The sequence below is a fragment of the Pipistrellus hanaki genome (genome assembly GCF_964339955.1).
Source record: "Pipistrellus hanaki genome assembly, chromosome: 10".
Classification (NCBI taxonomy): Eukaryota; Metazoa; Chordata; class Mammalia; order Chiroptera; family Vespertilionidae; genus Pipistrellus; species Pipistrellus hanaki.
Genome location: NC_140512.1, coordinates 41,175,419 through 41,193,851, shown reverse-complemented (window position 1 = coordinate 41,193,851; position 18,433 = coordinate 41,175,419). Strand labels below are relative to the sequence as shown.

General features: G+C 48.8%; 1 protein-coding gene across 2 annotated transcripts in view; it reads left to right on the top strand.

Moving 5' to 3' along the window:
• Nucleotides 1–18,433, top strand: part of CDCA7L (cell division cycle associated 7 like) — a 30,421-nt gene that overhangs the window by 9,290 nt on the left and 2,698 nt on the right. Inside the window, exons 2-8 of one of the 2 annotated variants that reach the window (XM_084896200.1) lie at nucleotides 10,065–10,205; nucleotides 13,945–14,079; nucleotides 15,119–15,508; nucleotides 16,307–16,378; nucleotides 16,470–16,640; nucleotides 17,423–17,548; nucleotides 18,251–18,400. In XM_084896200.1, coding sequence (XP_084752326.1) covers nucleotides 10,065–10,205; nucleotides 13,945–14,079; nucleotides 15,119–15,508; nucleotides 16,307–16,378; nucleotides 16,470–16,640; nucleotides 17,423–17,548; nucleotides 18,251–18,400 — 1,185 coding nt within the window. Of the gene's footprint in view, nucleotides 1–10,064; nucleotides 10,206–13,941; nucleotides 14,080–15,118; nucleotides 15,509–16,306; nucleotides 16,379–16,469; nucleotides 16,641–17,422; nucleotides 17,549–18,250; nucleotides 18,401–18,433 lie in introns of both variants that reach the window. The other variant, XM_084896199.1, reaches the window with a different exon arrangement.

Below are 18,433 nucleotides of genomic sequence, written 5' to 3'. Positions count from 1 at the left end.
AGCATGGTGCCCAGCACAGACTGGTACTGTGACAGTCCTTTCGATACCTTTTCGTGACAGCCGCGGACAAAGCGGCTCCTGCGTCACAGAATGTTGTTGGTCGTAGTTTGGAAGCCATCAGAGCTTTATGCCAACGTTCTTATGCCTTTCATCTCTGTCTTCCTCCCAGACCCGGGTATACGGGAGGAATGCCTTTTCCTGGGCCTTGAAACAGTCAAGGCTATTTGATACTCAGCCTCTCAGAATCCAGAGAAATCTCCTCGCTGGCTTCACGTTTCCCGTCCGCTGCCCTTTCTGGAAGAGGGAATTACCCAGCACGTCCCAAGCGTTTGGGCTCCGTTCCCTCAGGGCCTCTGCCAGAGCGAAGTCTGGCTCCTTGGCTGCTCCTTCAGGTGGCCCTGCACGCTCAGACACGCCTGTGTCTTCCCACGTGTATTTTTTTCTTTGGAAAAATGACACTGATTATTTTCTTGCGCCTTTTTTTTTTTTTACTTTGGTAAAATGTGCATGACAAAGAATTTATCAGGTTAACTCTATTTAGGTGTACAATTTAGTGGCATGAAGTAGAGTCATGTTGTTGTGGAACCATCACCACCGTCCACCTCTAGAACTTTTCTAAATTGAAACTCTGTGCCCATTAAACACTTAACTCCCTGTTCCTCTCCTCTCCTCCCAGCCCCCGATCATCACCGCTCCGCTTTCTGTCTGGGTGAGTCTGACTGTGCTAGGCACCGTCTGTAAGCTGTACCTGAATCCTATCATATTGGAATCCTACACTATTTGTTCTTTTGTGCCTGACTGACTCCACTTAGCATAATGTTGTCAGGGTTCCTTTGTGTTGTAACCTACCAGAGTTTCATTCTTTTTTTTTTTTTTAAAGCTGAGTGATCATCTGTTGCATGTATGCATGCAGATATACCACATTTTGTTTCTCCTTTCATCATCCATGGACATTTGGGCTGTTTTCACCTTTTGGTTGCTGTGGAAAATGCTGCTGTAGACATTGGTATAAAATATCTGTTCGGACCCCTGCTTTCAAAATACCTTTGGACATAAGAGTTAAAAGTGGAGTTACTGGATTACATGGTAATTCTATGCTTAATTTTTTTGTTTGGCAATGGCTGCTGCCCTGTTTTACATTCCCACCAATAGTTCTGATTTCTCCGCATCCTCACCAGTGCTCCTTTTCTGTTTTGTTGAGAATAGCCATCCTAATGAGTGTGGTGTCTCATTGTGGTTTTGATCTGTATTTCCCTAATAATGAGTGAGGTTGAACATCTTTGTATCGATATGTGCTGATTGGCTCATTGGAGAAATGTCTTAAGTCCTTTGCTCATTTTTCAATTAGTATTGTTTTGAGCTGTAGGAGTTTTTTTTTTATATATTCTGGTTATTAATCCCTTATCAGATGCATGAATTGCAGATAAACAAGACTTTCAGTTATTATAATAAGTTTAAATTTTTGCAAATATTTAAGTTAAATTCATATAACACCAGGTTAACTTTTTTTAAAAAAAATTATTTCAGAGAGGAAGGGGGAGAGAGAGAGAGAGATCAAGGATGAGAGAGAATCATTCATTGGCTGCCTCCTGCATGCTCCCCACTGGGGATTGAGTCCCCAACCCAGGCATGTCCCCCAACTGTGAGACTCAAACTGTGAGACCTCCTGGTTCATAGGTTTATACACTCAACCACTGAGCCACACCAGCTGGGCTCAAATTAACCACTTTAACGTGAAAAATTCAGTGGCATTTAGTACATTCGTGTTGTATACCTATTCTACCTAGTCTAAAACATTTCATTACTGTGGAGGAGAGATTGTTCCTCAGTCTCTTGTCTGTCTTAGGAGCTGGCCCTAGGCAGAAATGGAGGTTGCTTTCCCCAACCTCCCCTCAGAGACTATGTGAATGTAATTGCTGCCATAAATCACCACCTCTTCCTTGCCTCCTGGTATGTGCCGCTTCCCGGAATAGGCCGCTGTCCTATCCTGGTCAAGCGTGTCATTTCCCGTACCTGGTAGCATTCATGTTAGTACCTGTGACTCTGCCACCGCCTCACCCCCTTCCCTGGCCCCCACATAATTCTTTGGTGCCTGCCAAGCTGTAGGGAGATAGGCTTGGTCTTGCAGCTGCCCAAGACACGCCTCCTATGTACATTTCCTTCCTAAAACCTGCTAAGGACCAGACTGGAATAGCCAGCTTTTTTTCTTCCGTCTTTCCTGCCCTTCTCCTACGGAGGTAGATTTTCAGGAGGTAAATTCTTAGTTCCCGGGCTTTTCCCTGGATCTGTGTGTACTAACAATTGCCTTACAAGGAAACCCTGTGTCTATTGAGCAATTGCCCTTTGTTTTTCTTCCTCCAACCCCTGGCACCCACTGGTCTGCTTTGGCCTCTGGATTCACCTGTTCTGCCAAATGGAATCACGCACTGTGTGACCTTCTGCAACTGGCTTCTCTTAGGGTAACGTTTTCCAGGTTCATCTCCATGGTAGCATGGGTCAGCACTTCGTTCCTTTTAATGACTGAGTGATATTCCGTCGTACATTGTATACACCACAGTTTTTTATCCATCTATCTGTGGTAGATATTTGGGATGTTTCTAACCTTTGGCTGTTGTGAATAGTGCTGCTCTGAACATGCATGTACACGTATTTGTTTGAGACACCTGCTTGCTGTTGTATGTATACATGCAGATATACCACCTTTTGTTTCTCCTTTCATCATCCATGGACATTTGGGCTGTTTTCACCTTTTGGTTGCTGTGAAAAATGCTGCTGTAGACATTCTGGTTATATACCCAAGAGTGAAAGTGCGGGTAATTCTGGTTGACTCTTTGAAGAACCAACAATCTTTTCCACAGCAGTGGGACCATGTTACCCTCCCACCAGGCAAGAACAAGTGTTCCAATTTCTCTTCATTTCCACCAATACACCCCTAGCCATATATAAAACCATCCCAGAGGATATGAAGTGATATATTGTGGTTTTGATTTGCATTTCGCTAGTAAATAATGATGCTGAACATCTTTTCATGTACTTGTCCATTTGTATATCTCTGGAGAAATGTCTGTCCAGCCCTTCATTTACTTGTCTATTGTTGTAGCATTGTAAAAGATCTTTGTACATGCTGTGTACTAGATCCTTACTAGTTTTGCAATTTACAAATATTTTTCCCATTCAGTAGGCTATCTTTTCACTTTTTTGACAACATCCTTTGATGAATAGATAGATGCTTTTAGTTTTGGTTAAGTCCAGTTTTATCTAAATTTTTCTCTTGTTGCTCTCGCTTTTGGTGTCAGATAGGGTTTAGGTGTTTTGATTGAAGTACATACTGAATCCTAGTGAACACGGTTATTATATTGAGGAAACAGCATTTTCCTGTGTAGACAGTTGGGAACGGCCTTTGTAGGGGTGGTCACAGCTGCGTGCACGGAGTTAGGCTGCGTTTTGCCCGTTTGGAATGAGGGGAGTTGCTGATGGATGAGGTCCTGCCGCACTCTGATAATCCTTGGTTTTTTTGTCCTCTTAACTCTTACCAGTTTGCATATCCCCTCACTCTGAGTGCATCCACATGTTCTGGCAACCTTTAAATTCAGTGTCTATACTCCCCCGCCCCTTCTCCCCCTGCCCCCTTTTAGCTAACTCTCCTATTTCAGATCTCCATGTCCACATTGCTGTTTTGAAACCTTTTGTTTATCCTGTCGGTTCTGTATAAGGGTGTTTGTCTCTGGTTACATCCTCCCCTGTCCTTGAACGTGCCCTTGACAATTGACAAAACATCGCTAGGTTGCTAGATGAGAATGATTCTTAATTCTCGTTTCATTCTTAGGCCAGTGGTTGGCAAACTGTGGCTTAGGCAGGTTGAAGACTTTTAAAGTGTGTTTTGAGTCTCTTCTGTGTTCCCTTTTCAGGTGAATGTTCTTTGTTTTACCTATTTTATTTGTGTGGCTCTTGGTACATTTATTTTGTATGAACTTTTCAGTAACATGGATAACTTGACATATTAGTGGTGGATCTTTTTCCTAACATTTTTTTTTCATTCTAAATTTTGTGTGTGTGTGTGTGTGTTTTTTTTTTTTCTCTTTGAAGAAGTTTTGAGTTGTTCTATTGACTTCCATTTTGATCTCCTTTATGTTGATAAAGCCCTCCCCAACCAGAGGCCACCTGCATATCCACATGAATTAGTTTCTTCTTTTTGACCATCTGGTTTATAGTTTCAAGAGAGAAGCAAAACAGACTGTTTTAGCGTCCTCAAATAGCCATTTTTGCCTGCATCACTATTGATAACATCATTTCTTTCCCATTGATTTGTGGTGTTTCCTTTATCAAGTTATGACTGTATGTGCTGGGATCCAAATCTAGGCAATTCAGATGTCCCACTGTTTCTGCACACTTCTTCTTTCTAAGGCTTAACTTATTTATAATAAAATCACCCTTTTCACGTTCAGTGCTGTGAATTTTGATAGGTGCCTCTACAATCATCGATCACTCTTCCCACCGTTTTATCATCCCTTAAGGGTTCCTTCTGACCTCTAGCCCCAGGCAGCCACTGAGGTTTTCTGTCCCAATAGTTTTGACCTTCCCAAAATGCCATCTAGGTGGATCAGACACCGTGTAACCTTTTTCTTTTTTTTTAAATTTATTGATTTTTTACAGAGAGAGGAAGGGTTAGGGATAGAGAATTAGAAACATTGATCAGCTGCCTCCTGCACACTCCCCACTGGGGATGTGCCCACCACCAAGGTATATGCCCTGAACCCAGGACCTTTGAGTCTGCAGGCCGATGCTCTGTTCACTGAGCCAAACTGGTTAAGGCTATGTAACCTTTTTCACGTGGCATAATGCATTTGAGATTTATCCATGTTATTGGGCCTATCAGTAATTATTTTTATTGCAGCATAGTATTCCATGGTGTGGATGTACCACAGTTTGTTTATCCACTCCCTAGTTGATGTGAATTGGTTTTAGGTTTGCACATAAAGCTAATTCCAAGTTTTGTACGAACATAAGTTTTCTTTCTCTTGGGTAAATACTTAGGTGTGGGATTGATGCATCTTGTGGTAAGGGTGTGTTTATCTTTATAAGAAACCGCCACATTGTTTTCCAAAGTGGCCCTAGCAGTGTACGAGAGTGCCAGTTGTTCCACATCCTTGTCAGCACTTGGTATTGTCATGCTTTTTTAAGCCATTGCCATAGGTAGGTCGTTGTCTCTCCTTATAATTTTAATTTGCATTTCCCTAGTGACTGTGGATGCTGAACATCTTTTCCTGTGCTTTGTGCCACGTGTGTCTTTGGTGAAGTGTCTGCGCACATCTTTTGCCCATTTTTAAATTGGGTTATTTGCTTGTATTATTGATTTTGAGAGTCCTTTATATATCCTGAGTATGGGTTCTTTATCAGATAAATGATTTGCAATTTCCAGTTGGTTGGCTTTTCTTGTCATTCTCTTAACTGTGCATTTCAAAGAGCAGACATTCTTAATTTTGACTGTCTATACATTGTAAAAGTTTGCATTATGCTTCTGGTATTGTATCTATGAATTCTTTGCCTAAACCAGTGGTGGGCAAACTTATTAGTCAACAGAGCCAAATAACAACAGTACAACGATTGAACTTTCTTTTGAGAGCCAAAATTTTTAAACTTAAACGTATTCTAATGCCACTTCTTCAAAATAGACCCCCCCAGGCTGTGGTATTTTGTGGAAGAGCCACTCTCAAGGGGCCAAAGAGCCGCATGTGGCTCGAGAGCCACAGTTTGCCGACCACAGGCCTAACTCAAGGTGACAACGATTTCCTCCTATTTCTTCTTGAAGTTTTAGATTTTATATTTTGGTTTGATCCATTTTTAGTTAGTTTTTGTTTGGTAAATGGTGCAAGGTATGTAGGCGTCTGTGGACCAACCGATTTGCTCATAAGAGAATTTGGGAAATGACAGGGTGTATGGCAGGGGGTATGTGGGACACCCCCTTTGCGTTGGCTGAACAAATGCTTACCTCCAGGCAAAGGGTTTTTCCCACAACCTTTTAAAGATAGCTCACCCTGCACACTCCGCCATCCTGGCTATCAAAGCTTTAAAAAACAATAAGGAAAATGCAGAGGTGTGCATAGATTTCCTCTGTACTGCTCCTTGGGGCTTACAGTGGAGCTTGTTTCCAGGTGAAATTACATACAGCGGTGTTCCTGGAATAAGAAGCATTTCCTAAAGCTTTATCTAAATCAGCTCTGGAATCAATTGACCTTAAAGAGAATCTCAAGCGTGTTTGTTTTTCCTTCAAAAATTAAATAGATGATAAATATGTTCCTCCTGGCTAGGAAGAATGGATTTAAATATCATGAAGATATGGGAAAGCCTTCATGTTTTCATAGTGCTCAACTGAGAAGATGTTTAATAACTTTTTCTTTTTAGAGAGAGAGAGGGGAAGGGAGAGAAGGAGAGAGAAGGAGAAAGGGAGGGAGGGAGGAAGGGAGGGAGGAAGGGGAGAGAAAGACAGACAGAGACAGACATAGATGTGATAGAGCAGTGGTCGGCAAACTCATTAGTCAACAGAGGCAAATATCAACAGTACAACGATTGAAATTTCTTTTTCTTTTTTTAAAAAATATATTTTATTGATATTTTACAGAGAGGAGGAAGGGAGAGAGATAGAGAGCTAGAAACGTCGATGAGAGAGAAACATCGACCAGCTGCCTCTTGCACACCCCCTACCGGGGATGTGCCCACCACCAATGTACATGCCCTTGACTGGAATCGAACCTGGGACCTTTCAGTCCGCAGACGATGCTCTACCACTGAGCCAAACCGGCTTCAGCTGAAATTTCTTTAGAGAGCCAAACTTTTAAACTTCTTCTAACGCCACTTCTTCAAAATAGACTCGCACAGGCAGTGGTATTTTGCGGAAGAGCCACACTCAAGGGGCCTATGAGCTGCATGTGGCTCGTGAGCCGCAGTTTGCCGACCATAGTGATAGGGAAACATTGATCAGTTGCCTCTCGTATGTGCCCTAACTGGGGATTGAACCTGCAGCCTAGGAATGTGCCTTGACCAGGAACTGAACACACAACACTTTGGTGTATGCAATTGCAATGCATAATATTGACTGCATGCCTCCAACCAGCTGAACCACTCGGCCAGACTGAAAACGCCTTTACAGGTTAAAGCTTTAAAATATAATCTGTTGCCCTGGCTGGTGCGGCTCAGTTGGTTGAGCCAGTGCACCAAAAGGTTGCTTGTTCCATTTCCGGTCAGGGCTCAATTGCTGGTTGGGGGCATGCAGTCAATATTATGCTCTCACATAGATGTTTCTTTCTTTCTCCCTCTCCCTTCCTCTCTAAAAGTCAATAACCATCTTTTAAAAAAATTAGTAAAATATGAAAATTTAAGTTAATGACACATTAATTATATTCAGAGGCAAATGGCTTGATTGAAAAGCAGCTGGCACTCGGGGGCATCTTTTCCTAGCTTACTGGTTTTTTCATTGAGCTTTCGTTGAGGCTCAGGCTGGCAGCGGTGAGCACGGAGATCTGGAGGCATAGCTCTATGTCACCTAAGAAATCCCGGAAAGACCAGCCAAAGGAGAACGAGGCAGTGAGCGGCAGCATTTACTGTATTAGCGTAGCCTTGTGGGGATGGGACAGCGCTGATTCCAGCCAGTTGTGGTCCCACCAACAACTTTGTCCCCTGGCTTTCTCTTAAATTCTGGGTTTGGAGTCCAGATACCTGGGTGGAGGTGCGGTTCTCCGGCATTAACACTGAATTCTGGGCATAGGAGGTGGCGTATCTGAGCCTGCCTGCCTCAGGGGAAGGGGTTGGGTTCTCAAAACACACACCCCTCGTAAGTAACAGGAGATCTGATGGAGGTCCAGACCTGTCCAGTGAATTTGAAAAGGATTGTGTTTATTTAAGGAAGGAATATTTTCCTTACGTTTTGAAATTGCCTTTTTAAATTTGTCTCACGTTGTTGAATTTTTAAAAATGGTAGTAAGGTGCCCATCACAGTTACTGTCGCAACCACTTGGAAGTAGCACGAAGTGCATGTACATTGTAGTGCACCCTCCAGAACGGTGTCCTGTTGTGAAACTGAAACTCCACTCACCAAACATCCCCCCTGCCCCCAATTTCACACTCCTCCCAGCCCCCAGCAACCACGGTTCTGCTTCCGGTGTCTCCACATCTGACCTCAGATGAGTGGAACCATCCGATGCTTGTTTTTGTGGCTGGCTTATTTCACGTAGCATTATGTCCTCAAGATCCTCTCCTGTAGCATAGGACAGGATTTCCTTCTTTTTTTAAAAAAAAATTAGTTGATGCTGCTCATAAGTTATTCAGATATGTAAGAACCTCTAAGTATATAGTTTCTCCTCTTGGTTCCTGGGGGGGGATACGGGAAAGAGGTGGAGTGTGCCTTCAGCTACCTGTGCAGGAAGGACAGACACACAGACAGCCGCTGTGAATGAGGGAAAGTTACATCCCACGCGGAGGAACAGAAAAGGGGCTGGAGTCTCCGTAACTGTCCTGCAGACCGGCGCATGGGAGGGCCCTGGCGCTTGTTAGAAATGCAGGCTCTCAGGCCCCATCCCGCCTCCACTCACTCAGACTGTAAATTAAAACATTTTTTTAATTGAGATGTAATTTACCTCTAACATTCTATTAGTTTCTGGTGTATACAACATAGTTTTTCAATAGTAGTTGTATTTCTTTCCTTTTCCTTTTTGATCCTCACTCGAGGATCTGTTTATTGGTCTTAGAGAAGAAGGGGGGAGGAGAGAGAGAAAGAGAGAGAGAGAGAGAGAGAGAGAGAAACATCGATGTGAGAGTGAAACACACCAGTTGCTCCCATACGCACCCCAAAGGAATCAAACATGCAGCTTTTTGGTGTACCACACACCAGCCAACTGAATACTTAAAAATTCCTTCTTAAGGCTGAATACTACTCTATTGTAGGTGTATAGGACACTTTGTTTATCCACTCATCTGACCTGGACAGTTGGGTTGCTCCCATTTGTGGCTTTTGTGAATAGTGCTGCTATGAACAAGGAAGGACTACTTTTTAAAGTTTTCCTTTTTACTTAATTTTCTTAACACTTCAGTGTCTAGTACTAATATTATTAGATACTAGTAAGATGTGCTAGTGGTAATATTTGAAATGTTGGCGTTTGAAATGTCCTTGGGTGATGTGTGTTGAAATATTGCAGGGTGATGTCTGTAAAGTAGTTGGAGCATAACGTGGATTAGGTTGGCTCCTATTCAATCACTGTTTTCCTAGGTCAGAAACAGACAAATATCAGCAAGTGCCTGTGGTTCAGATTGTTTGTTGAAAGAGAAAGAAAGCAAATGGGGGTTTCCGTGTGAAGAACACACAGGTGTTTGTAGTCGTCTTCAACCTTTCTCTGTGTTTGAACTTCTTCCAAATACGGAGTTGGGAACAAATGGGTCGTCAGCATAAGAAAATGAACTCGCAAACAGTACGTCTTTGTGAGGTTGAGCGTGCTGACCATGTTCTCGCTGGGGGTGATTGCCTTGTGGTAGCCCTTACATGCCCTTGGGATCCTAAAGCTCTACCATTGCTTCCCAGTATTGAGAAGAAGGAAAGCTGTTTTATTGTGTGACACTTCTGAATCAGCATGTGAAAAAGAACAAAAAAAACTGTAGAGATGGGAATTCAGACAAGAGGAGCATGGTAACATCTTATGGAGTCTCTTTTCCATGGATGCCACTTAAAGACAGGTCCATGGTAGGAGGAAAATAGATAATCAGAAACCTGTGCCTGTTTTCTCAGGTTTTGTCAGGAGATCAGAAATGGCTTCTCTCTAGGCGTGGTCCTGACGGCCTCTGTCAGAAAGGCCACATCTCTGGGATTTGAAGACATCTCATCCCCACCCCCTCCCTTCCCTTGCTGCCGTAGGTGGGAGCCGAAGCACGCTTTGCTCAGGTTGCTGGGGTCCGCGGGGCAACCAAGGCCGCTGGATAGAGTTATGAGATGCTAATTCCTACTCCGCGCTGGAACATTTCCCTGTGATGAGAACCACCTCTGGCTTTATCTCTCTGTTTTGTTTTTGAATCCAAAACAGATCCCTAAAGAAGTGGCTGACATCTTCAACGCCCCGAGTGACGATGAAGACTTTGTGGGCTTCGGAGAGGAGGTTCCCATGGAAACCCTCTCCTCGGAGGAGAGCTGCGCCAGCTTTGACTCGCTGGAGTCGGGGAAACAGGTACGGGGGTGTCCTTCCGAGGCAGGCGTGTGGGGCCGGGAGCCCCGGTCTTGGTTCGAGTGTCCTTGTCTTTGACCGTGGCCTGGGATGGGTGATGCCGGTCCATTGCCCAGCATTTTATTTTGTAAGCCTCAGGCCTTCGTGTTTCAAGAAACCGGTGAGAGTACCTAGCTCATGTTTGCTGTTTAGATCCTTTTGTGTACAGTACATTATTTTTTTTAAATAAAGGGGGCCTCACCTGATCAGATCCATTTTCTGTGCAACCTCGGGGCTGCTGTCTATGGCCCGGCTGGAGTCAGAGGCCCCCACGCAGCTGGCGGGGGAGGGCTGCCCGCTGCCCGGCGCAGCGATGCCCACACCACGCGGGGCAGCCCTGGAACGTGTGGTTACCGTGGGGCAGTGGTCGGCAAACCCGTTAGTCAACAGAGCGAGATATCAACATACGACGATTGAAATTCCTTTTGAAAGCCAAATTAAAAAAAAATATATATATATATATTTTATCAATTTTTTTACAGAGAGGGAAGGAGAGGGATAGAGAGTTAGAAACATCGATGAGAGAGCAACATCAATCAGCTGCTCTTGCACACCTCCTACTGGGGATGTGCCTGTAACCCAGGTACATGCCCTTGACCTGAATCGAACCTGGGACCTTTCAGTCTGCAGGCTGATGCTCTATCCACTGAACCAAACCGGTTTCGGCTGAGAGCCAAAATTTTTAAACTTAAACTATAAAGGTAGGTACATTTGTTATTAAGTTAATGAGGGTACTCCTAAAAGCTGGCCTTTGCTAAACACTCAAGGGGCCAAAGAGCCGCGTGTGGCTCTCGAGCCGCGGTTTGAGGATCACTGCCTTGGGGCAGTTGCATCCCTGCCCCCACAGCATGGTTCTGTCGGGATTGCTGGGGAGAGCCTTTTTCTCTCTGTCACCACGTTGGTCGGTGGCACACCTATGTTACCGTTCTCCGGGAGTTAGATGCCTGGAGGTTCCTGTTGTGCCCGAGCCATGGCACGGCCCACCGCAAGGTCTGGCCTTTCCTCCTGAGGTCATGGCGGCACTCTGATTCCTCCTTTTCCCTCAACCGGGGTCTCATTCAAGGCCGTACGTGAAGCCCCCCTGCTGCAACCCAGCAAGGACCGGGAGGGAAGCTGGTCACTCCTCGGCTGGCCTCGGTGGGAGCCGTCCTTTCCCGGGACGCGGGCCTCCCTCTCTGGGGGCCTCACCTTCCTGCTCCACGGCCTCGACCCCGCCAGCCCCTTCCTCCCACTCCTCCCACTCCCCACGTTCTCTCCCTCTCTCGTTCTTTGTCGTCATCTCTCCTGTGCTTTTCACTGAGTGGTCTCCGTCGTCGTCGGCCTGGTCTCAGCTGTAACCCTCACGTTTGAAGGCCGGGCTTCTCCCTCCAGCCCCAGAGGTATTTCTGGCTGCCCGCCGGTCCGGTCCTGATGAGTCAGGGAGATCTGGAACTCACCCCTGCCCTCCCCTCCTCGTCTGTCTGGCTTCCCCTTAGCTATCTCCATCTTCGGTGTTCTCGACCTTCCTCCTCCTCTCCAGTCTCCCCGACTCCCTTCCAGGAGTTAATCTCCCCTCCCTTCCGTCCCTTCTCTTCCCCGTAGCTCTCAGCTCAGCTGTAGAACTGACCAAGCTCATAACCTATTGCCTCGTATTGATTTTTTAAAATAACCAGGGGATCCCAGAGAGCCAGGGGCGGTGTGAGGGCTGTAACCTCGAAGGCACCAGGGCTGTGCGGTGTGCACATTTGCTTCCTGCAGACCCACGTTCCAAACGTCTCCTACACCCTGTGGAGTGAGGGGGATACCCGCCCGGGCCTCGGGATAGGGCTGTGGCTGTGGCTCAGTGCCTTTTCTCCCAGGCTGACCACCGCCCTGTGAGGCCAGCGCCGAGGCTAAGACTGCAGAGGACTGGGCGGTGGGGACGTGCTGCTGTGAGGCCTGGCCGCTGCAGGCTCTAGGCAGGGACTGGGGGTGTCTGACCCACACAGAGACCCCTTGCCCCCCATCAGCCTGCGGGGGCCGGCTCTGGGCCCCAGGAACCAGATGTTTCCTGCCCTCGCGGATAGCGGGTTCGTGGTAGGTTTTCCAGGAGCCATCCGGGCACCATTCTTCCTTCATCGTAAATCCTCCTCTGCTGCTTCCCCATCCCGACCCCCCCCCCCCCCCCCACACACACACACACTTAGATTCGTGTTAACCATCCGAGAGGAGCCACACGAACTTGTACACAGTGTGTGTGGCCACGCTGAGTTTGGTGTCTCTGAAACATAATAGGAATTTCACTTTCAAGAAATTCTCCGTGTGTGTGTGTGTGTGTGTGTGTGTGTGTGTGTATGTTTTCTCCAAGCTATCAACAAGGGAACAAAGTAATTTAGCTCTGAGCACACTCACTCCAATTGCCCATCGTCATTCAATGGAGACATTTTTAAGCTTAAAAAGTGCTGGATATAGGCGCTTTTCTCTATCCCCTGTAAGTTTTTCCACGTGTCTGTCTATGTTTTTTCCCCAAGATTATCTGAGCGCAAAGAAGTGTATCTTTAAAGTCAGGCAAAGGCATGGGGCAGATAGATTCCCCAACCACACGTGGCGTGAGGAGGGGTCCGCTGCTCCATTGGGGGAGGGAGGAGGCGCCGGGGGCCTGCGTGGAGGAGGCTCGTGGTGGGTCTCCTTTCTGAACGGCGCTTGGCTTTTCCCTCCTCACCTTCAAGCATGCCATTCAGAGAGCCCCGTGTTCTCCTTTTCATTCGTTCAAAAGAAAGACGCCGCCTTTATTCCAAGATGGCCTCCTTTTTTCAGAGTCCGTTGTGTAACAGCTTTCCTTCTGCTTGTTTGCTGCCTGGGCTCTCGGGGGAGGGGGCGGGGGGGGGGGGTCATGGAGGGTGGCAGCGTCCCAGGGGACCACTGCCCTCGGCTCATCGGTGGGGGGAGGAGGGGAGGGGAGACAGGGTCTCCAGCCCCTTCTTTCCTGCGGAGACGCTGTGGTCTGGGGAAGGCAGGCGTGGCGTGCCCACTGCCTCGGAGGGAAGGCTCCGGGTGGCTGTGAGAGAGGAAGGCCCACGTGGGAAGGAGCCAGGTTTCCCCTCTCCCCCCGTGGCTTTGTGGTTCTGTGGGAAAGCGGGCATCCTGATGGGCAGCCTGGCGGGAAGAACGGAATGCCAGGCCAGCCGTGCTTATGGGTCAGACAAGTATGGAGGCTGTGGACATTGAGTTTTTTAAATCATTCCATTTTTAGGTCTAAATTTCTGTAAGCTGCAGAAAATGTGTGTGTGTGTGTGTGTGTACTCTTATTGTGGTAAAACATGCATCACAAAATTTACCACTAACCATTTTTACTTTTATCTTTTATTTTAATTGATTTCAGAGAGGAAGGGGGAGGGAGAGAGGATCATTGACTGGCTGCCTCCTGCATGCCCCCTTTTGGGGGTCAAACCTGCAAAACCTGGGCATGTGCCCTAACTGGGAATCAAACTGTGACCACCTGGTTCACAGGTCGACACTCAGCCGCTGAGCCACACTGTTTGGGCATTACCACTCTTAAGTGCGGACAAGTTTCCGGTTTCTTGCCAGCGAGACAGTCGGTGGCCTCCGATACGCTCCCAGTGTTGGGCAGCAGACACCATTCTCTCCAACGGGAGCACCGCACCCATGAAACGGCTCCCCACGGCCCCGCGCCCCGGGAACCCCTGTTCTCTCTCTCTAACATGTGTGTGCTTTAATTTAGCAGGATGTGTGCTTCCGCTCCAAGTACTTCACAGAAGAGCTGAGGAGAATTTTTATAGAGGACACCGACTCGGAGACGGAGGACTTTGAGGGGTTTACGCAGAGCGACCTGAGTGCGGACAGTAGCCCGGAAGGAAAGGTAATAATGAGCCACGCGAGGGAGCCTGGGTCGTAATCGCTTCAGTCCTGTTTCTGAATTCCGCTTTTACTCGGAAGAAGTCCCTTCCCAGAGGGGAAGGATTTTACCTGTTTGCCTCTAAAGCAGTTAACACAACGTTGCCATTGCTGGTGAATCCCTGGTCCCCCGTCCATCGTACTCTGAGGGAAAACCAGTCGTCGCCCCTCCTGCCTTTGGAGTGTGGGGTTGTGTCTCCGGTGTCCTTATCAAAGACTTGCCTGGAGGGTCTATTTGGGAGTAGTAAGGTCTTTAAAGTCATTGCTTCTTGTGTGTGAAGTAATGTCCTTGCGTTTGTAGTTAATTTGGACCAAAGTCTTGGAGTCTTCCCTGTGCATTTTGACTTGGAAATTTCTTGATGTGCTTTGTGGTGGTGGTTTTGTTTTTTTGCAGAGAGAGGGCGTTTAGAGCAACATCGATCAGCTGCCTCCTGTACCCCTCCCACTAGGAATCGAACCTGCAGCCCACAGGCATGTGCCCTGACCCGGAATTTAGTCGTGACCTCCTGGTTCCTAGGTCAACGCTCACAGGCCAGGCTAGCACTCCCATTTCTATCAGAAGATGAGTCTTAGGTTCCGCACACCATTTTCTTTGTTCCCCGTGTCACCTGGCCTCCAGACCTGCCAGCTTGGCTGTTCCCTGCCCAGGGGCCCGATGGGTAGTGCTCTGCTTCCAGCCCCGTGGTCTGAGAGGAACGCAGTCGGCCAGTGGCTGAGACTCTGTGTTCCTACTAAGCTCCAGGTGGTGCAGGCGCTCCTGGGATCACCCTGAGAGGAAGCCCTGGTGCAGGGTACAGACCACAGAGAGGGTCCTTCTCCTAAAATCAGCTCCCTGGGAGTGGGGGGCAGCGATCCAGCACCAACTACTGGACTAAAAAGCTCAGGGGAACTACAAAGAAGGGGGAGCTTTCAGGTGTTTAACTCTTTCCTAAAATAAGGTCTGATGGCTTTAAACGTGTCCTTTTGAAAGTCTGTTACGTCTTTGCTTTTTCTCATTTCGTTAGCTCGAACGGTCCGGTTTGAGAGAGGATGGGAGTGAGGCATCGGTGAGCGAGGAGGAGGGTGGTGACGAAGAAGAGGCGGCCACGCCCAGGAGGGGCAGGCCCAGGAGGGGCAGGCCCAGGAGGAGCAGCCTCGGTCTCCGCGTAGCCCTGCAGTTCCCCAAGAAACCGGCCAAAGCAGCCGACAAGAATGCTCCCGAGCCGCTGTTTCCCAGCGCTTGCTCTCAGGACAGTACAAAAGCCATTCTCCGGAGAAAGAGAAGCTGCCGACCAGGGAAGGAAAGGGAAGATTCGGCCTCCGAACCTGAAGAGGACTCCAGGGACGAGGAGGGCCAGGAGAGCTCGGACCCGCTGCTGAAACGGACCATGAACATCAAGGAGAACAAGGCCATGGTAAGGCCGCCCCTGGGGGCGGGCACCTGGGGGGGCACAGGGCTCCGGCCAGGCTCCCACACTGCACCTGTCAGCTCTGCTTTGGCTTCTCTCAGGACGTGCACTCCGGGGACTGTGCATCCCTTTCTCTTCCTGAGCCCCGAGCAGCAGTTCCCTGGTAGCTCTGGTTTGTGGACAGGAAGAGACGCCTGCACTGTTTTTAACCCCTGCCCTGTACCTCGAGCTCATGCCGCTTCTCGTGTTTGGGGTGAAGTTCTAACTCTAGTGGTTTGGAGCCGAGAGGAGCTGAACCACCAGCCTCAGAGGGAAGCTGTAAACGAGGTGTCGGGAGCCCACTTAGGAGTGGCCGTGGGCAGCAGGCCGGGCAGGGGTCCTGCAGCCCAGGAACCTGTCTCCTGGGGTCGCCGGCTCTGGTTTCAGGACATTATGTGAAGGAATGAAACCGGTCTAGGCATTAAAACAAACAGAACTTTATTTTAAAACGTCTTCCCTAGATGAAGGCAACAAAGCGAGCTCTGTGTCTGGTTTTTCTGCACGTGGTCAATGACTGCTGTTAGCGTCATAATTTTGTACATACAGAATTTTAAAAATCCTACCACACAGAGTCACTTTTAGCACTTTTGGTGTATGTCTGTAATGTTTTCTTTTAAAGAAGGGTCCTGTAATGATACTGCATATACAATCTTATATGGCAAGTAAGTTACCCAAGAAAATGGAAAGCTTGCGTTTGGGTGAAATTTATCCGGGGACACGTTTGTGAATACTTACCTGCCCCCCTTTCTTTGTTCTGGACTCCAGCTTGCTCAGTTGCTGGCGGAATTGAACTCGGTGCCCGACTTCTTCCCGGTGCGAACCCCGAGCTCAGCTTCCGTAAGTGGCGCTCCGTCTGTTTGTTCCGGTGGCCGGGTGGCCTGTCCTCCGGGAGGCGCCCCGCGGCACCTGTCTCCGCTCTCGCTTTCAGAGGAAGAAGACCGTGCGGAGGGCCTTCTCGGAGGGCCAGCTCCCCCGGCGCACGAACCCCGCCCGCAGCGCGCGGCCGCCCGAGAACTTCGCGCTGGAGAAGTTCACCGTCTCCGCCGCCCAGTTCGCCGAGGAGCTGTACCGCTTCCGGAGGCGGAGGACCATCAGTGGGGTACTGGTGACCTTAGTAAACAGTGCTGTCTAAGCCAGCGGTCCTCTAACACAGCGGTCCGCAAACTCATTAGTCAGCGGAGCCAAATACCAACAGTACGACGATTGAAATGTCTTCTGCGAGCTAAATTTTTTAAACTGAAACGATATAGGAAGGTACATTATTATTAATAACTTAATGAGGGTACTCCTTCAGTCGCGCTGTACATGCGTGCCTGCACGTGGTATTTTGTGGAAGAGCCACACTCAAGGGGCCAAAGAACCTCAGGTGGCTCGAGAGTCACAGTTTTCCGACCACTGCTCTAACTCCGTAGTAGCTCCAGGGCTTAAAGGGCGGAGGTTCTGCAGCGGCTGGGAATTGGCAGTTTTATGAATTCCAGGTGGTTCGCGTGCTAACTGCAGGGCCCGGGACCTCTGATGGAGACAACACAGGCCTGGCCGAGACTCTGGCCAGCTCTGGGGCTTTGCTTGGGGGAAAGGAAAGAGAGCCTTCCTAGCCTCTGTTTTAGGACGGAGGCATTTCAAGTGCCTTCGGGCAGGAGGGAGGAACTCTGGACTCGTCCCATGTGTGGGTTTGGCTGGTCATTGTGGTTGTTAACGACCCTGTGCTCAGAGTTGCCATGGGAGGAGCTTGACACACCTCAGTGAATGAATGATTTCAGGAGGATAGAAGGAGGAACGCAGTTCACACTAATTAATGGTGTTGGAACTCTTCAGAGTGTAACATTTAAAAAAGGGTAACCACTCAGCACATCTGATGCCAGCTTCTTGGTCTCCTCGCAGGGGCGGTGCCAGGGGTCCCGGCGGCGGCACCGGGTGTCTTCCTTCCGGCCCGTGGAGGACATCACGGAGGAGGACTTGGAAAACGTCGCCATCACTGTCCGAGATAAAATCTACGATAAAGTTCTGGTAAGTTCCACGGGACCACAGTGCACGGGACTCTCCCTGGGACTCCGAGGCGCCAGGATTTGAGATCCGGCAGTTTGTTCACTGTGTCTGGGCTCACACCCGGACCTCTCCCCGGGCACCGAGGGGGCTCTGAACTGGCGGGTCAGCTGTACCTGGGTGAGGGGAGACGGCTCGGAGCAGGAATTCTCATCAGAGGAGAGGTTTGTGTGGAGGGAGGCGGCGGCATCGTTCAGAAAAACATTTATTTATAGTTCTATTTTGAATACGTTCTTTGTTTTAAACATTGAAAAATATAATGGGCTTTTTGGTTGATAGAACCATAGAAGCTAAAGTTTGAGAGCCTCTTTGGTAGGAGGAGGGTTGAAAGTTCCTCTCGATGGTCAGCTTTGTTTCAGATGGGGAGTGGGACAGCTGTCGCAGGCCGTGCTAAAACGCGAGGCTACCCCGGCCTCCAGGTCGGGGCACATGGCACTCTTCACAGGCCCTGCCCCTTCTGCTTTCCCTCTCGTCTCTCTGATCATTTCATTCCTTCCAGGCTCCCTGCTCCGCCTCATCTGCCCTAATACGCTTCTGTGGCCCCAGAACTAGAAGTGCTGACAGGCTGCCAGGGTCTGCTCGCCTCCAGGAGCGGGCCGGCGAACAGCAGTGTGGGGCCTCGCCCCGTGAACCCGTGCTCAGCCACTCACCGCCTTCTCCCCTCAGGGCAACACGTGCCATCAGTGCCGGCAGAAGACCATCGACACCAAGACGGTGTGCCGGAGCCAGGGCTGCGGCGGCGTGCGGGGGCAGTTCTGTGGGCCGTGCCTGCGGAATCGCTACGGGGAGGATGTCCGGTCGGCGCTGCTGGACCCGGTAGGAGCGGCGTGCGCGTCTGCCACGAGCGGT